The 13,516-nt window shown below is 44.3% G+C and overlaps 1 protein-coding gene across 1 annotated transcript in view; it reads left to right on the top strand.

The window, feature by feature from the left end:
* The window catches only part of LOC137374908 (endothelin-converting enzyme-like 1), a 127,148-nt gene extending 115,966 nt beyond the window's left edge, over positions 1–11,182 (top strand). The window contains exons 16-17 of the mRNA XM_068041490.1: positions 2,244–2,320; positions 10,666–11,182. Of these exons, the coding sequence (XP_067897591.1) occupies positions 2,244–2,320; positions 10,666–10,765 (177 nt within the window). The 3' untranslated portion in view covers positions 10,766–11,182. The remainder of the gene's footprint in view (positions 1–2,243; positions 2,321–10,665) is intronic.
* Positions 11,183–13,516: the final 2,334 nt, after the last annotated feature.

The following is a 13,516-nucleotide window of genomic DNA, read 5'->3' as shown; positions in this document are numbered from 1 at the left end:
ATGGGTTAAAATCTCACCCAATATGTCAAAACATTTCCATAACAAGCCCAAATAATTCTTCAGATGCTTTTTTCCCTTTTTTTGCTTACCACAATGAGGTCAATTCCTTGTGTCGTGCAGGGCCCCACCTGCCAAGCATGAGGCATATTAATTTCGCCACGTGGACATTAAATTTCAAACTGTTGTTGAAGTGAAGAAAGGACTTGCTTTAAAAAATTGCCAGATCTTGGCTGGAAAGACATTTGCATATTAACAGACAGTACTTGGAAAGGACAAAGGACCATTCCCTGATACATTCAACCCACAATGAACTTTTGATCACCAGACATTGAAGGTGGGGGAGCTTGCATTCCAGGTTGACTGCTAAGATGGCTGAATACACAAACAGACATGGTCAAACCAGCTAGTCACATGACCAACCTGCTGGGCAACATGAGATCCCTCCTGGCTGGCTCGCCACAGCCTCTTCTGTCTGCCTGCTCCCATCTCTTTCTCACAAGCCTCTAAATCCACTGTAGGCACATGAACCCCAAGAGAGAAAAGTCTCCTACAGCAAACAAGGTTTAAGAAGAATACTGGGCCCCAACGAAAAGCAAGATCTACCTACAATCAAGGACTCTCGAGTGAGCTCAAAGAACCAAAACAAAAATTCTTCGGATATTGCTTCAAACTTTTCCACTTTACTTTTCTTCTGCTCTTTTCTGTCTCTATTTGCATGTGTGTATCGCGTATGCGTGCTAGCGTGGGCGCATCGTGTACCCATAGGCATTAACCAAATTAGAGTTTAAGTTTAATAAATTTCAACTTTTCTTCTTTACACTCTCTCCCAACCCAAAACCCTGTTTGTGCTGGTTTCTTTGCCTTATAATTGGAAAGCGGTGAAATTGGAAACCCCTTCACCAAGGGGCAGGTAAAGATACAGTGTGTTTAAAAATAAAACCCTGTTACGGTAAGACCAGGTGAAAGCTGAAAGGGAACCCTGGACCTCATTCTCACCTGGTCATAACACTTGATGGTTTGTAGCTTGCTTTAAATGGAAATAAAAATCAGAAGAGATGTAAACCAGGCTGCCGATTCTGGGTTCTGATGAAAGGTCACAGACCTGAAATGTTAACTCTGTTTCTCTCTCCACAGCTGCTGCTAGACCTGCTGAGTATTTCCAGCACTTTCTGTTCTTATTTCAGATTTCCACCATCCGCAGTATTTTGCTTTTATTATTACACCAATTCTTTATCACACATTCTACACTATCGCACAAAGTCAAAATGATCTTACTTGTGTGATGCTTTGCAGCTTTGGAAACAGGTCGTGTGCCTTTACTTTTAGAAAAGTTTTGTGACTAAACAATTGCATTTATAAGGGGATTAAAGGGATGTCAGTGCCACTGCAGTGGATTACTGTGGGAGTGCTGCACTGCCAGAGGGGCTTTCTTTTGGATGTGAGGTTAAACCGAAGCTCGCTCTGCTCTCTCAGGTGGATGTAAAAGATCCCATGGCACTATTTCGAGAAGAGCAGGAGAGGTATCCCCAGAGGCCTAGACAATATTTATTCCTCAACCAACATCACTTAAAAAAAAAATTATTTAGTCATCATCACATTGCTGTTTGTGGGAGTTTGCTGTGTGCAGATCGGCTGCCGTTTTTCCTACCTTACAACACTGACTACACTTCAGAAGTACTTCATTGGCTGTAAAGTACTTCAGGATAGCCTGAGGTTAGGAAAGGTGCTATATAAATGCAAACCTTTCTTTTATTCTTTCTTAGCAGCTCCCAACATGGGAGTCTCATATAACCAGCAGTAACTCTGGCTGAACCTGAACCTTCCCAGTGGCAAACCTAAATGAATCCAGGCAGCTAACTCTGGGGTTACTGTCAGCTATGTGAGACTCATGTGTCAGGAGACTATGGCACTAGTGCGTCACTTAATCTCATATAATGTCAACCACTGTAGCAGACCATCGAGAAATAGGACTTTACTTAAATGTTCAATAGTGCATAATTGATTTTACCCATTGCAAAATAAAGAATCAATTAAGTGTAATAAATTAAAAAGATGTACATAACAGTCAATAATTATCTCCTGCAAAAATAACTCATAAAGGTTTGTTTTATTCAGCAATAATAATAAATAAGAAGTTATCTTTCCCTTCAGATTGCTTATTTCTTAATTTGATATTGAGGTGTTTAATGTAAGCTACCTAATTAAATGTTGACTGGTTTTTAATTATTACACTACCTCATTAGAACTGGTGCATGAAGAGAAGATCACCGTCCATCTACCTACAGCTGCTTACTGACAAACATGCTCCAGAATACTACAGGTATCATTCTTTATAATGTTTGATTCTTCTGCCTAAAGTTTGAAACTATAAATATTTTTTATTTTAAGATAATTATGAACTAATGACTTTAACATTATATTGAATCCATTTGATTTGTCTGAATTAACATTTGTACTTTTACTGTTTTTTTTATGTGTACCATATATAGATTTACAGAGTCAAAATGGCACAGAAGAAGGCCATTCGGCCCATTGAGTCCTTGTCGGCTCCCTGTAGAGAAATCCAGTCAGCCCCCTTTCCCCGCTCCATCCCTGTAGCCTTGCAAGTTTATTTCCCTCAAGTGCCCATCCAATTTCTTTTGAAATCATTGATCATCTCTGGTTCCACCATCCTCACAGGCAGCGAGTTCCAGGTCATAACCACTCACTGCAGAAAACTGTTCTACCTCATGTCCTCCTTGCATCTCTTCCCTAAAATCTTAAATCTCTGTCCCCTAGTCCTTGTACCATCAGTTAATGGGAACAGAATTTCTTCGCCTACCTTATCTAAACGTATCATAATCTTGTACACCTCTATCAAATCTCCCCTCAATCTCCTTTGCTCCAAGGAAAACAACCCTAGCTTCTCCAAACTAATCTTGAAGTGAAAACTCCTCATTCCTGGAGCCATTCTGGTAAATCTCTGCACCCTCTCTAGGATCCTCACATCCTTCCTAAAATGTGGTGACCAGAACTGGACACAAAAATCTAGTTGTGGCCTAACCAGAGCTTTACAAAGGTTTAACATAAGCTTTGCTAACTACTCTCTCAATATGTCCTGCCATCTTCAAAGATCTACGCATCATGAACTCCCAGGTCCTTCGAATGTTGCATTCTCTTTAGAACTGTGCCATTAAGTCTATATTGCATCTCCCAATGCCGTCTGCCAAAATGCATCACCTCACACTTCTCCGTATTAAATTCCATCTGCCATTTGTCTGCCCATTCTGCTGGCCTATGTCCTGTTGCAGTTAATTGGTATTATCCTCACAGTTTGCCATACCTCCAAGTTTTGAAATTTTACTCTGTAATCCAATATCCAAGTCATATATATCAAAAAAGCAGTGGTCCGAGCACTGACCCTTGGGGAACACCAATTTCTATCATCCTCCAGTCTGAAAAACAACTATTTACCATGACTCGCTGTTTTCTGGCCTTATGCCAATTTTTTATCCAAGCTGACACTGACCCTCCTATTCCAGGAGCCTCAATTTTGTTCACCAGCCTTTTATGTGGTACTTTGTCAAACACTTTCTTAAAATCTATATAGACAACATCCATTGTATTCCCTTCATCAACCTTCTCTGTTATTTCATCAAAAAAATCAATTAGATTAGTCAAGCACGATCTGCCTTTTACAAATCCATGCTGGCTCTCCTTAATTAACTCAAACCGTTCCAAATGCCTATTGTTTTTTTACCCTGATAATTACTTCTAAGGCTTACCCATCACTGATGTTAAACTAACCAGCCTGTAGTTACCAGGAATGTCCTTACACCCTTTCTTGAACAAGGGTGCCACATTTGTCATTCTCCAATCCTCTGGCACCTCCCTCCTATCTAGGGAAGATTGGAAAATCATGGCAAGCCCTTCTGCTATCTCCACCCCTACTTCCTTCAGCAAACTGCGATGCAAGCCATCCAGACCAGGCCACCAGTACAAAGTATGCATTACATATTCTAGCCTTGCCCTGCGCCCCTAAGCAAATATCACCCTGTGTATCAATTTAGAGCTATGGATTTCCTTTCCACTGACATTGCCAAATCATGATGGCCTTTTTCGAATTAAGGACTGAGAGTAACATGAAAGTTATGTATATTGTTAGTCTCTTCAACCCAAGGTAATTGTGATAGTTTGAATGCACATGATTCAATCCAAACCTTCACTAGGTCAGGTGGATCCTGTTTTTAAAAAATTCAGTGAGTTAGTGGAGAATATTCTTTGCACGTTCAGCCATCAATGAAATGCACTTAAAATAATTGCTTTAAATTACAAAAAGTTAATTTATATTAAATAAATAATATATAAGGAGCAAAACATTTTGCAGTAATAATCATGAATGACGAGCAAAGCATTTGGTATCAATTGGCTTTTCTAATTGAGACAAGATTGGTCGATATCGCCACAGCCTCTTCTGTCTGCCTGCTCCCATCTCTGGCTAGAGAATCAATGGCATCACTGAGTTCCGATTTTGTTGGCTGTACGTCCAGCTCATCCGTGACTGGCAGAGACAGGGTTGCACTGAGGGCGGTCTCAGTGACACCATTTTCCCTGGAGTACAGTTCTAGATAGTGTTCCACCCAGCGATCCATTTGCTTGCGTTGGTCAGTGATTGTGTCCCCTGATTTAGATTTGAGGGGGGCAATCTTCTTGACGGTTGGCCCAAAAGCTCTCTTAATGCCATCATACATCCCTCTGATATTTCCTGTGTCAGAGGCCAGCTGAATATGACTGCATAGGTGTTGCCAGTAGTCATTTGCGCAGCGCCTGGCTGTTCTTTGTGCAGTGCTTCTGGCAGCTTTAAGTGCTGCGGATGTTCGCTCGCTGGGGGCTTTCTTGTAGTTTAGCAGTGCAATGCGCTTAGCGGCTATGACAGGTTCCAGCTCTTCAATGTGAGATTGTAACCAGTCTGCATTCCGCTTCACACAATTGCCATAGGTGGTCATTGCTGAGTCATAGATGGCGTCTCTGATGTGGGCCCACTTGGTCCCTGCATCCCCTGTGGGAGTGTTTTGGAGGGCTTTTTCAAGTGAATTTAGAAACTTGCGTAACAGCTGTGGATGATAAATTCTGCTAGTGTTGATGCGTGGACGGCCCTTCTGCTTGGAGTGATGCAGCTTCTTTGGTTTGAGGCTCACCTTGCTGCACACCAGGGAGTGGTCGGTGTCGCAGTCCGCACTGTGGAAGCTGCGTGTGATTTGAACACTGTTTAAAGAGGGGCCCCAACAACCCCACTGCCTTGTGGGTGTCTCAGGAGAGACCAAGGCTAAGGGAGTAAACCCTAACAGAAAATCCGGAGCGGAACCCCGAAGGCGGTCATGTGTCACCTTTGGCATGTTTCCGGCAGTTCCTGTAACCATACTGGTGCCAAACTTTGTGCTCTGCACTCCTTTGGACCCCACCAGGAGGGCCGAGAGGGGGGTTTTGACGCTTGGGCAACTCACAACCTCCATACATCCGTCCAGGCATGCGCCATGGAGAGGTCACTCCATAGTCGCCTCACAGCGACCAAATCAACGCGGAAGGCAGCAGTTACGGGTTATAAGTCCAGCTCAATTGGCATAGAGATTGGGCGCCACGGGTTGCCTTTGTCAGTGGGAGAGGTCATCGCATCTCACTGGACAGCTACTGCCCGCCTCAAACCGGGCAGCCCCCGGTCAGTAAGGTTCTGTCCCGCCACAGTCCACCTGCTTCAATGGGTGCTTGGAGCACAGGGTCATTGCCCGACAAGTGGACTGTAACACCGCACCAAACAGCACGACCATAAAAGGAAAGAAGGTACCAGCCCTTCGTTTTGCAAGCTGGAACATCAGAACTATGTGTCCTGGCCTGTCGGAAGACTTTACTCAAATCAACGATTCTTGGAAGACCGCCATCATCAACAACGAGCTCAGTAGACTCAATTTGGACATTGCAACACTTCAGGAGACACGCCTCCCTGCAAGCGGATCTCTAAGAGAGCAAGACTACACCTTCTTCTGGCAGGGTAGAGATCCTGAAGAACCAAGACAGCACGGAGTGGGCATCGCCATCAGAAACTCTTTGCGCAGCATGATAGAGCCACCCTCAAATGGCTCGGAACACATACTGTCCATCCGACTATTCACCGCCTCTGGTCTAGTACACCTACTCAGCATCTATGCTGCTCCCCACCTGAAGCTAAAGACCAGTTCTATGAAGAACTCCATAATATCATTAGTAGCATCCCCAACACCGAACACCTATTCCTGCTGGGGTACTTTAATGCCAGGGTTAGGGCCGACCATGACTCATGGCCTTCCTGCCTTGGGCGCTACGGCATTGGCAGGATGAATGAGAATGGACAGAGACTGCTTGAGTTGTGTACCTATCATAACCTCTGCATCACCAATTCATTCTTTCACACTAAATCCTGTCACCAGGTTTCTTGGAGGCACCCAAGATCATGTCGTTGGCACCAGCTGGACCTCATCGTCACAAGGTGAGCCTGTTTAAACAGTGACCAAATCTTCTTCTTTGGCCTCCTTGTCTCGAGAGACAATGGGTAAGCGCCTGGAGGTCAAAGTATTGGGCCAAAGTACTATGATTTAACAAACAAAAAATTTCCCTGCTGTTTTGAAGAAACAGGGCTATGGTTCCAAAGGCACTAATTTTTTTTATTATTCATTCATGGGATGTGGGCATCGCTGGCTAGGACAGCATTTATTGCCCATCCCTAATTGCCCTTGAGAAGGTGATGGTGAGCCGCCTTCTTGAACCGCTGCAGTCCGTGTGGGGTAGGTGCACCCATAGTGCTGTGAGGAAGGGAGATCCAGGATTTTGACCCAGCGACAGTGAAGGAACGGCGATATAGTTCCAGGTCAGGATGGTGTGTGGCTTGGAGAGGAACTTGCAGGTGGTGGTGTTCCCATGCAACTGCTGCCCTTGTCCTTCTAGGTGGGTTTGGAAGATGCTATCGAAGGAGCCTTGGTATATTGCTGCAGTGTATCTTGTAGATAGTACACACTGCTGCCACGGTGTGGAGGAAGTGAATGTTTGTGGATGGGGTGCCAATCAAGTGGGCTGCTTTCTCCTGGATGGTGTTGAGCTTATTGAGTGATGTTGGAGCTGCACCCATCCAGACAAGTGGAGAGTATTCCATCACACTCCTGACTTGTGCCTTGTAGATGGTGGACAGGCTTTGGGGAGTTAGGAGGTGAGTTACCTGTGGCAGGATTCCTAGCCTCTGACCTGCTCTTCTAGCCCCGGTATTTATATGGCTGGTCCATTTCAGTTTCTGGTCAACGGTAACCCCCAAAATGTTGATAGTGGGGAATTCAGTGGTCGTAATGCCATTGAATGTCAAGGGGAGATGGTTAGATTCTCTCTTGTTTGAGATAATCATTGCCTGGCACTTGTGTGGCACGAATGTTACTTGCCACTTATCAGCCCAAACCTGGATATTGTCCAGATCTTGCTGCATTTCTACATGGACTGCTTCAGTATCTGAGGAGTCTCGAATGGTGCTGAACATTGTGCAATCATCAGCGAACATCCCCCCCTTCTGACTTTATGGTTGAAGCAAAGTCATTGATGAAGCAGCTGAAGATGGTTGGGCCTGAGGAACTCCTGCAGTGATGTCCTGGAGCTGAGATGATTGACTTCCAACAAACACAACCATCTTCCTTTGCGCTAGGTATGACTCCAAACAGCAGAGTGTTTTCCCCCAATTCCCATTGACTCCAGTCTTGCTTGAGTTCCTTGATGCCATACTTGGTCAAATGTTACCTTGATGTCAAGGGCAGTCACTCTCACCACACCTCTTGAGTTCAGCTCTTTTGTCCATGTTTGAACCAAGGCTGTAATGAGATCATGAGCTGAGTGGCCCTGGCGGAACCCAAACTGAGCGTCACTGAGCAGGTTATTGCTAAACAAGTGCCACTTGATAGCACTGTCTACGACACCTTCCATCACTTTATTGATGATCGAGAGTAGACTGCTGGGACAGTAATTGTCCAGGTTGGATTTGTCCTGCTTTTTTTTGTGTACAGGACATATCTGGGCAATTCTCCACATTGCCAGGTAGATACCAGTGTTGTAGCTGTACTGGAACAGCTTGGTGAGGGGCACGACAAGCTCTGGAGCACAGGTCTTCAGTACTATTGCCAGAATGTTGTCAGGGCCCATAGCCTTTGCAGTATCCAATGCTTTCAGTCGTTTCTTGATATCACGTAGAGTGAGTTGAATTAGCTGAAGACTGGCATCTGTGATGCTGAGGAGTTCAGGAGGAGGCCGCGATGGATCATCCACTCGGCACTTCTGGCTGAAGATTGTTGCAAATGCTTCAACATTATCTTTTGCACTGATGTGCTGGGCTCCCCCATCGTTGAGGATGGGGATATTTGTGGAGCCACCTCCTGCAGTAGTTGTTTAATTGTCCACTATCATTCAAGACTGGATGTGGCAGGATTACAGAGCTTAGATCTGATCCCTTGGTTGTGGGTTCGCTTAGCTCTGTCTATTGCATGCTGCTTATGCTGTTTTGCATGCAAGTAGTCCTGAATTGTAGCTTCACCAGGTTGACACCTCATTTTGATGTATGCCTGGTGCTGCTCCTGGCATGACCTCCTGCACTCTTCATTGAACCAGGGTTGATCCCCTGGCCTGATGGTAATATTAGAGTGGGGGAATCCCAGGCCATGAGGTTACAGATCGTGGTTAAGTACAATTCTGCTGCTGCTGATGGCCCACAATGCCTCATGATGCCCAGTTTTGAGTTGCTAGATCCGTTTGAAATCTATCCCATTTAGCACGGCGATAGTGCCACACAACACGATGGAGTGTATCCTCAACGTGAAGATGGGACTTTGTTTCCACAAGGACTGTACGGTAGTCACTCCTACCAATGTTGTCATGGACAGATGCATCTGCGTCAGGTAGATTGGTGAGGACGAGGTCAAGTATGTTTTTCCTTCTTTTTGGTTCCCTCACTACCTGATGCAGACCCAATCCAGCAGCTATGTCCTTCAGGACTTGGCCAGCTCGGTCAGTCATGTTGCTACCGAGCCACTCTTGGTGATGGACATTGAAGTCCCCCACCTGGAGTACATTCTGTGCCCTTGCCACCATCAGTGCTTCCTCCAAGTGGTGTTCAACATGGAGGAGTACTGATTCATCAGCTGAGGGGGCACAGTAGGTGGTAATCAGCAGGACGTTTCCTTGCCCATGTTTGACCTGAAGTCATTAGACATCATGAGGTCCAGAGTTGATGTTGAGGACTCCCAGGGCAACTCCCTCCTGACTGTAAACCACTGTGCTGCCACCTCTGCTGGGTCTGTCCCGACGGTGGGACAGGACATACCAGGGGATGGTGATGGTGGTGTCTGGGCCATTGTAAGATATGATTCCGTGATTATGACTATGTCAGGCTGCTGCTTGTCTAGTCTGTGGGACAGCTCTCCCAACTTTGGCACAAGCCCCCAGATGTTAGTCAGGAGGACTTGGCAGGGTCTTCAGGGCTGGGTTTGCCATCGTCATTTCCGGTGCCTAGGTCGATGCCGGGTGGTCCGTCCAGTTTCATTGCTTTCCACTATCTCACCAAAGTGATTATTCAACATCTGAGAGTCTAAAAGGTATGGTCAGGGTTTTATCCTGTTGATGGGGGTCTCGACGTCCAGAAAAAGCGACACCAAGAACCCACACGTTGCCCCTTCTGCGGAGGCCTGCTGAATCTAGTGCCAATTAGTCACATAAGAGGAAAGCGACAGGCCTTACACGGGATCAAGGACCCCAGCAATGGAAGTCCTGCTCTTGGTGAGCTTCCGGCCTCCGATTGGCCGGCAGCTCTTTCACTGAGCAGCGCCACAGCAGAGGTGGTGGCTGCTGCTGATGCAGCACCTATCCAAGGCCCATTAGCGGGGCTGGACCCAGGCCAAAGGTAGGTCAGGACGGGCGTGGTCTCACTGGGTGGGGGGGGGGGGGGTGCAAGGTGGGTTGGTGGCAAGAGTGGGCCCCCCCTTCCCGATGACTTTAATTGAGGGCCTCCCTCCCTCCCCACCGGAGCCAAAAAATAGCCCGCATTGTTTTTTTGTGCTATGCTTCCCATGCGGCGACAGGGCCACTCACCACATGGCTAATTTCGGTGGCAGCAGGATGAGGCCCTTATTTGGGCATTAACTGCCCAGTTAAGGGTCCCAATGGATGGTGGGGTGGGATGGCCATTCACAGGCCTTCTCATTCCCAGACTTAATTTTGGCAGAGGCAGGAAAGTGGCACCTCCAAACCCTCCACCAGGGAGAGCATAAGATTCCCCTCTATATGTCAGCAGACTGTTTGGATGTGGAGGGCTGACACCCAACCCAGGCTCAATCCTCTCACCCAATATCCATTTTCAGCAGAGGTCACTAAATAACAGTCAGAAGTGGGAACTTCTGCTGTTTTCCTCCTCCCTCGCCGAGGAAGGCAATTGTAGTGCCTCTTCTACTGCAATCAGCTAACTCAGCACAGACCAGTGATTGACTCTGGGACCTTCTGACCTGTATTTCTAGCTATTTCTTTTATTAATTAAGCCATATATAGTTGTTAATAAACATACCCCTGGCATGATAAAGATTTATGAGAATATGCGGTGCATCTTGCAAGTGGTAACCTTCCTTTTTATTTTAACAGGGTTATTGGGAGTGTTTCCCAGTTTGATGAATTTAGAAGGGTATTCCATTGTCCTAAAAGAGCTCCAATGAATCCAGTTCAAAAGTGTTCAGTGTGGTGATTTCAAATTCACATATTTTAATTTAAATAGCTGTTTTATTTTTTGTTAATGTTGAATAAAATGTGGCCAGTTTTTTATTATCTTGATCGTATTTTTAATTTCTTAAATAAAAATAGCTGAATTCTTCCAAATGTATTAACAGCAAAATATCATTACTTTCATGATTCACCTGCTATGCACATCTTTGTATGAGGTTCTTTGTATAAGAGGTTCTTATATGTTTTGTTTGAATACGAACCTTTCTCTTTTCACCATCCCATGTTGTTACCAGTCTAAACTGCTTTAGGAGATCAGTATGTTTCATGATTTCATGTTACCGCAGCAGAATCGTGTTTCAATGTACGCCAATAATTAAAAATCAAGCAGTATGTTTTAGACTGGTTGGATATTTGTGCACTTTATTAAAAGCTTAACAGAAGATGTCTTGTAAATAAAAAATGTATCATAAAGAAGTAATTGAGTTTCTTTTTCTTTAATTCCATAGCAGAAAGCAGAATACAATGCACCAAATTACTTGAGATTTTTCTAGTATTTACTTATGCTGTCAAACGGTTGCCTTTTATCCTTTGAAAAATTGTTTAGTCCCTCTATATTTACAGTCTGTTTTGCAATTGGAACATGGCTGTAGATAATGTAAGAAAGCTGGGTTTCAGTATCCTGACAAATATATGGTGAGGAACCAGATGAATCCTTAACACCTACTTTTAACTCGTCACAAAGAAGTTTACCTCCCAGTGTAAATCATGGGATGAAATAAGCTTGACTTGGCTTGCCAAACTGTCTTCCCTTTAATCCAGTTCAGATCAAAATGAACTTAATTTACTAAACTTTGGTTAACCCTGCTGTGTGAGTGAACTAACTCTCTCTTACTAAAGCATCAAGGAAGAAACCATACGCTGAACACTAACCTGAATATTGAAGGGTACATGACATTTAGGAAGGACAGGAAGCGAGGAAAAGGTGGAGGGGTGGCTCTGTTAATTAATGATAGTATTAGCACAATAGAGAGGAATGACCTAAGTTCAGGAAACCAGGATGTCGAAGCAGTTTGAGTCGACATGAGAAATGATAAAGGAAAGAAGTCACTTGTGGGTAAAGCCTGGCTCAGGTATAACTTAAAACCTGACCTGACAACAGCCAGCCCGAACCCAACACGGGCCTGAGTCCTTTAATTTTTTTTAAATGCCCGACCCGAAAATAACAAACATATTTTTGAAATAGAAAAAGATCATAGACTAAAACAAAAACAATACAAAACAAAACAGTACAGTCCAGCCCAACTCAACCCGAGCCCGAATGCTGGACGCTGGCATAAACCTGACACATGTAGTCGGGTTTGGTCGGGTACAGGCCAGGTAGCCGGGCTTTACTTGTGGGAGTGGTGTACAGGCCCCGTAACAGTAACCACAGTAGAACAGGATATAAAGGAAGAAATAATGGATGCTTGTCAGAAAGGTACGGTGATAATCATGGGGATTTTAATCTACGTATAGATTGGAAAAATCAGATGGGCAAAGGTAGCCGAGATGACGAGTTCACAGAATGTTTTCGGGTTAGTTTCTTAAAACAGCACGTTCTGGAGCCAACCAGAGAGCAGGCTATACTGGACCAGGTAGAGTGCAATGAGATAGGATTAATTAATGACCTCATAGTTGAAGGCGTCCCTAGGCAGCAGTGATCACAATATGATTGAATTTTACATTCAGTTTGAGGGAAAGAATGGGTCCCAGACTAGTATTTTAAAATAAATAAGGGCAATTATGAGGGCATGAAAGCAGAGCTAGCAGAACTGAACTGGCAAAGTAGGTTAAGGGATAGGTCAATAGGGATGCAGTGGCAGATATTTAAGGGGATATTTCAGAATACACAGAATAGATACGTTCCAACGAGAAAGAAAGATTCCAAGGGGAGGACTCACCAACTGTGGCAACTAAAAAAGTTAAAGATAGTATCAAACTTAAAGAAAAAGCATATAATTGCGCCAAGATGAGTGGCAGGTCAGAAGACTGGACAGAATATATAAAGCAGCAAAGAATGACTAAAAGATTAATAAGGAGGGAAAAATTAGAGTACGAGAGAAAGCTGGCGAGAAATATAAAGACAGATAGTAAGAGTTTCTATAGATACTTAAAAAAGAAAAGTTAACAAAGTGACCGTTGGTCCTATAAAAAGTCAGTTTGGGGAATTAAGGGAAAAATAAGGAGATGGCAGATGAATTGAACACGTATTTTGAATCGGTCTTCACCATAGACGTTAGAAGTAACATCCCAGAATTAGCTGTGTCAGGAAATGGAAGAAAATTAAAATCACCAGGGAAATGGTACTGACCAAATTGTTGGAGCTGCGAGCTGACAAGTCCCCGGGTCCTGATGGACTTCATCCTAGGCTCTTAAAAGAAGTGGCTAGTGAGATAGTTGATGCGTTGGTTTTGATTTTCCAAAATTCCCTAGATTTGGGGAAGGTTCAATTAGATTGGCTAATTACCAATGTAACTCTTGTATTCAAAAAGGGAAGAAGGCAGAAATCAGGATACTACAGGCCAGTTAGTTTAATGTCTGTCATAGGGAAAATGTTAGAAGCTATTATTAAAGAGGTTATAGCAGGGCGCTTAGAAAAAATCAAGGTAATCAAGCAGAGTCAACACAGTTTTGTGATAGGGAAATCATGTTTAACCAAATTATTGGAGTTCTTTGAAGAAGTAACATGTGCTGTGGATAAAGGGGAACAGGTGGATGTACTGTACTTAGATTT

Source organism: Heterodontus francisci, chromosome 11 (genome assembly GCF_036365525.1).
Source record: "Heterodontus francisci isolate sHetFra1 chromosome 11, sHetFra1.hap1, whole genome shotgun sequence".
NCBI lineage: Eukaryota > Metazoa > Chordata > Chondrichthyes > Heterodontiformes > Heterodontidae > Heterodontus > Heterodontus francisci.
This window is presented reverse-complemented; position numbering and strand designations above follow the sequence as displayed.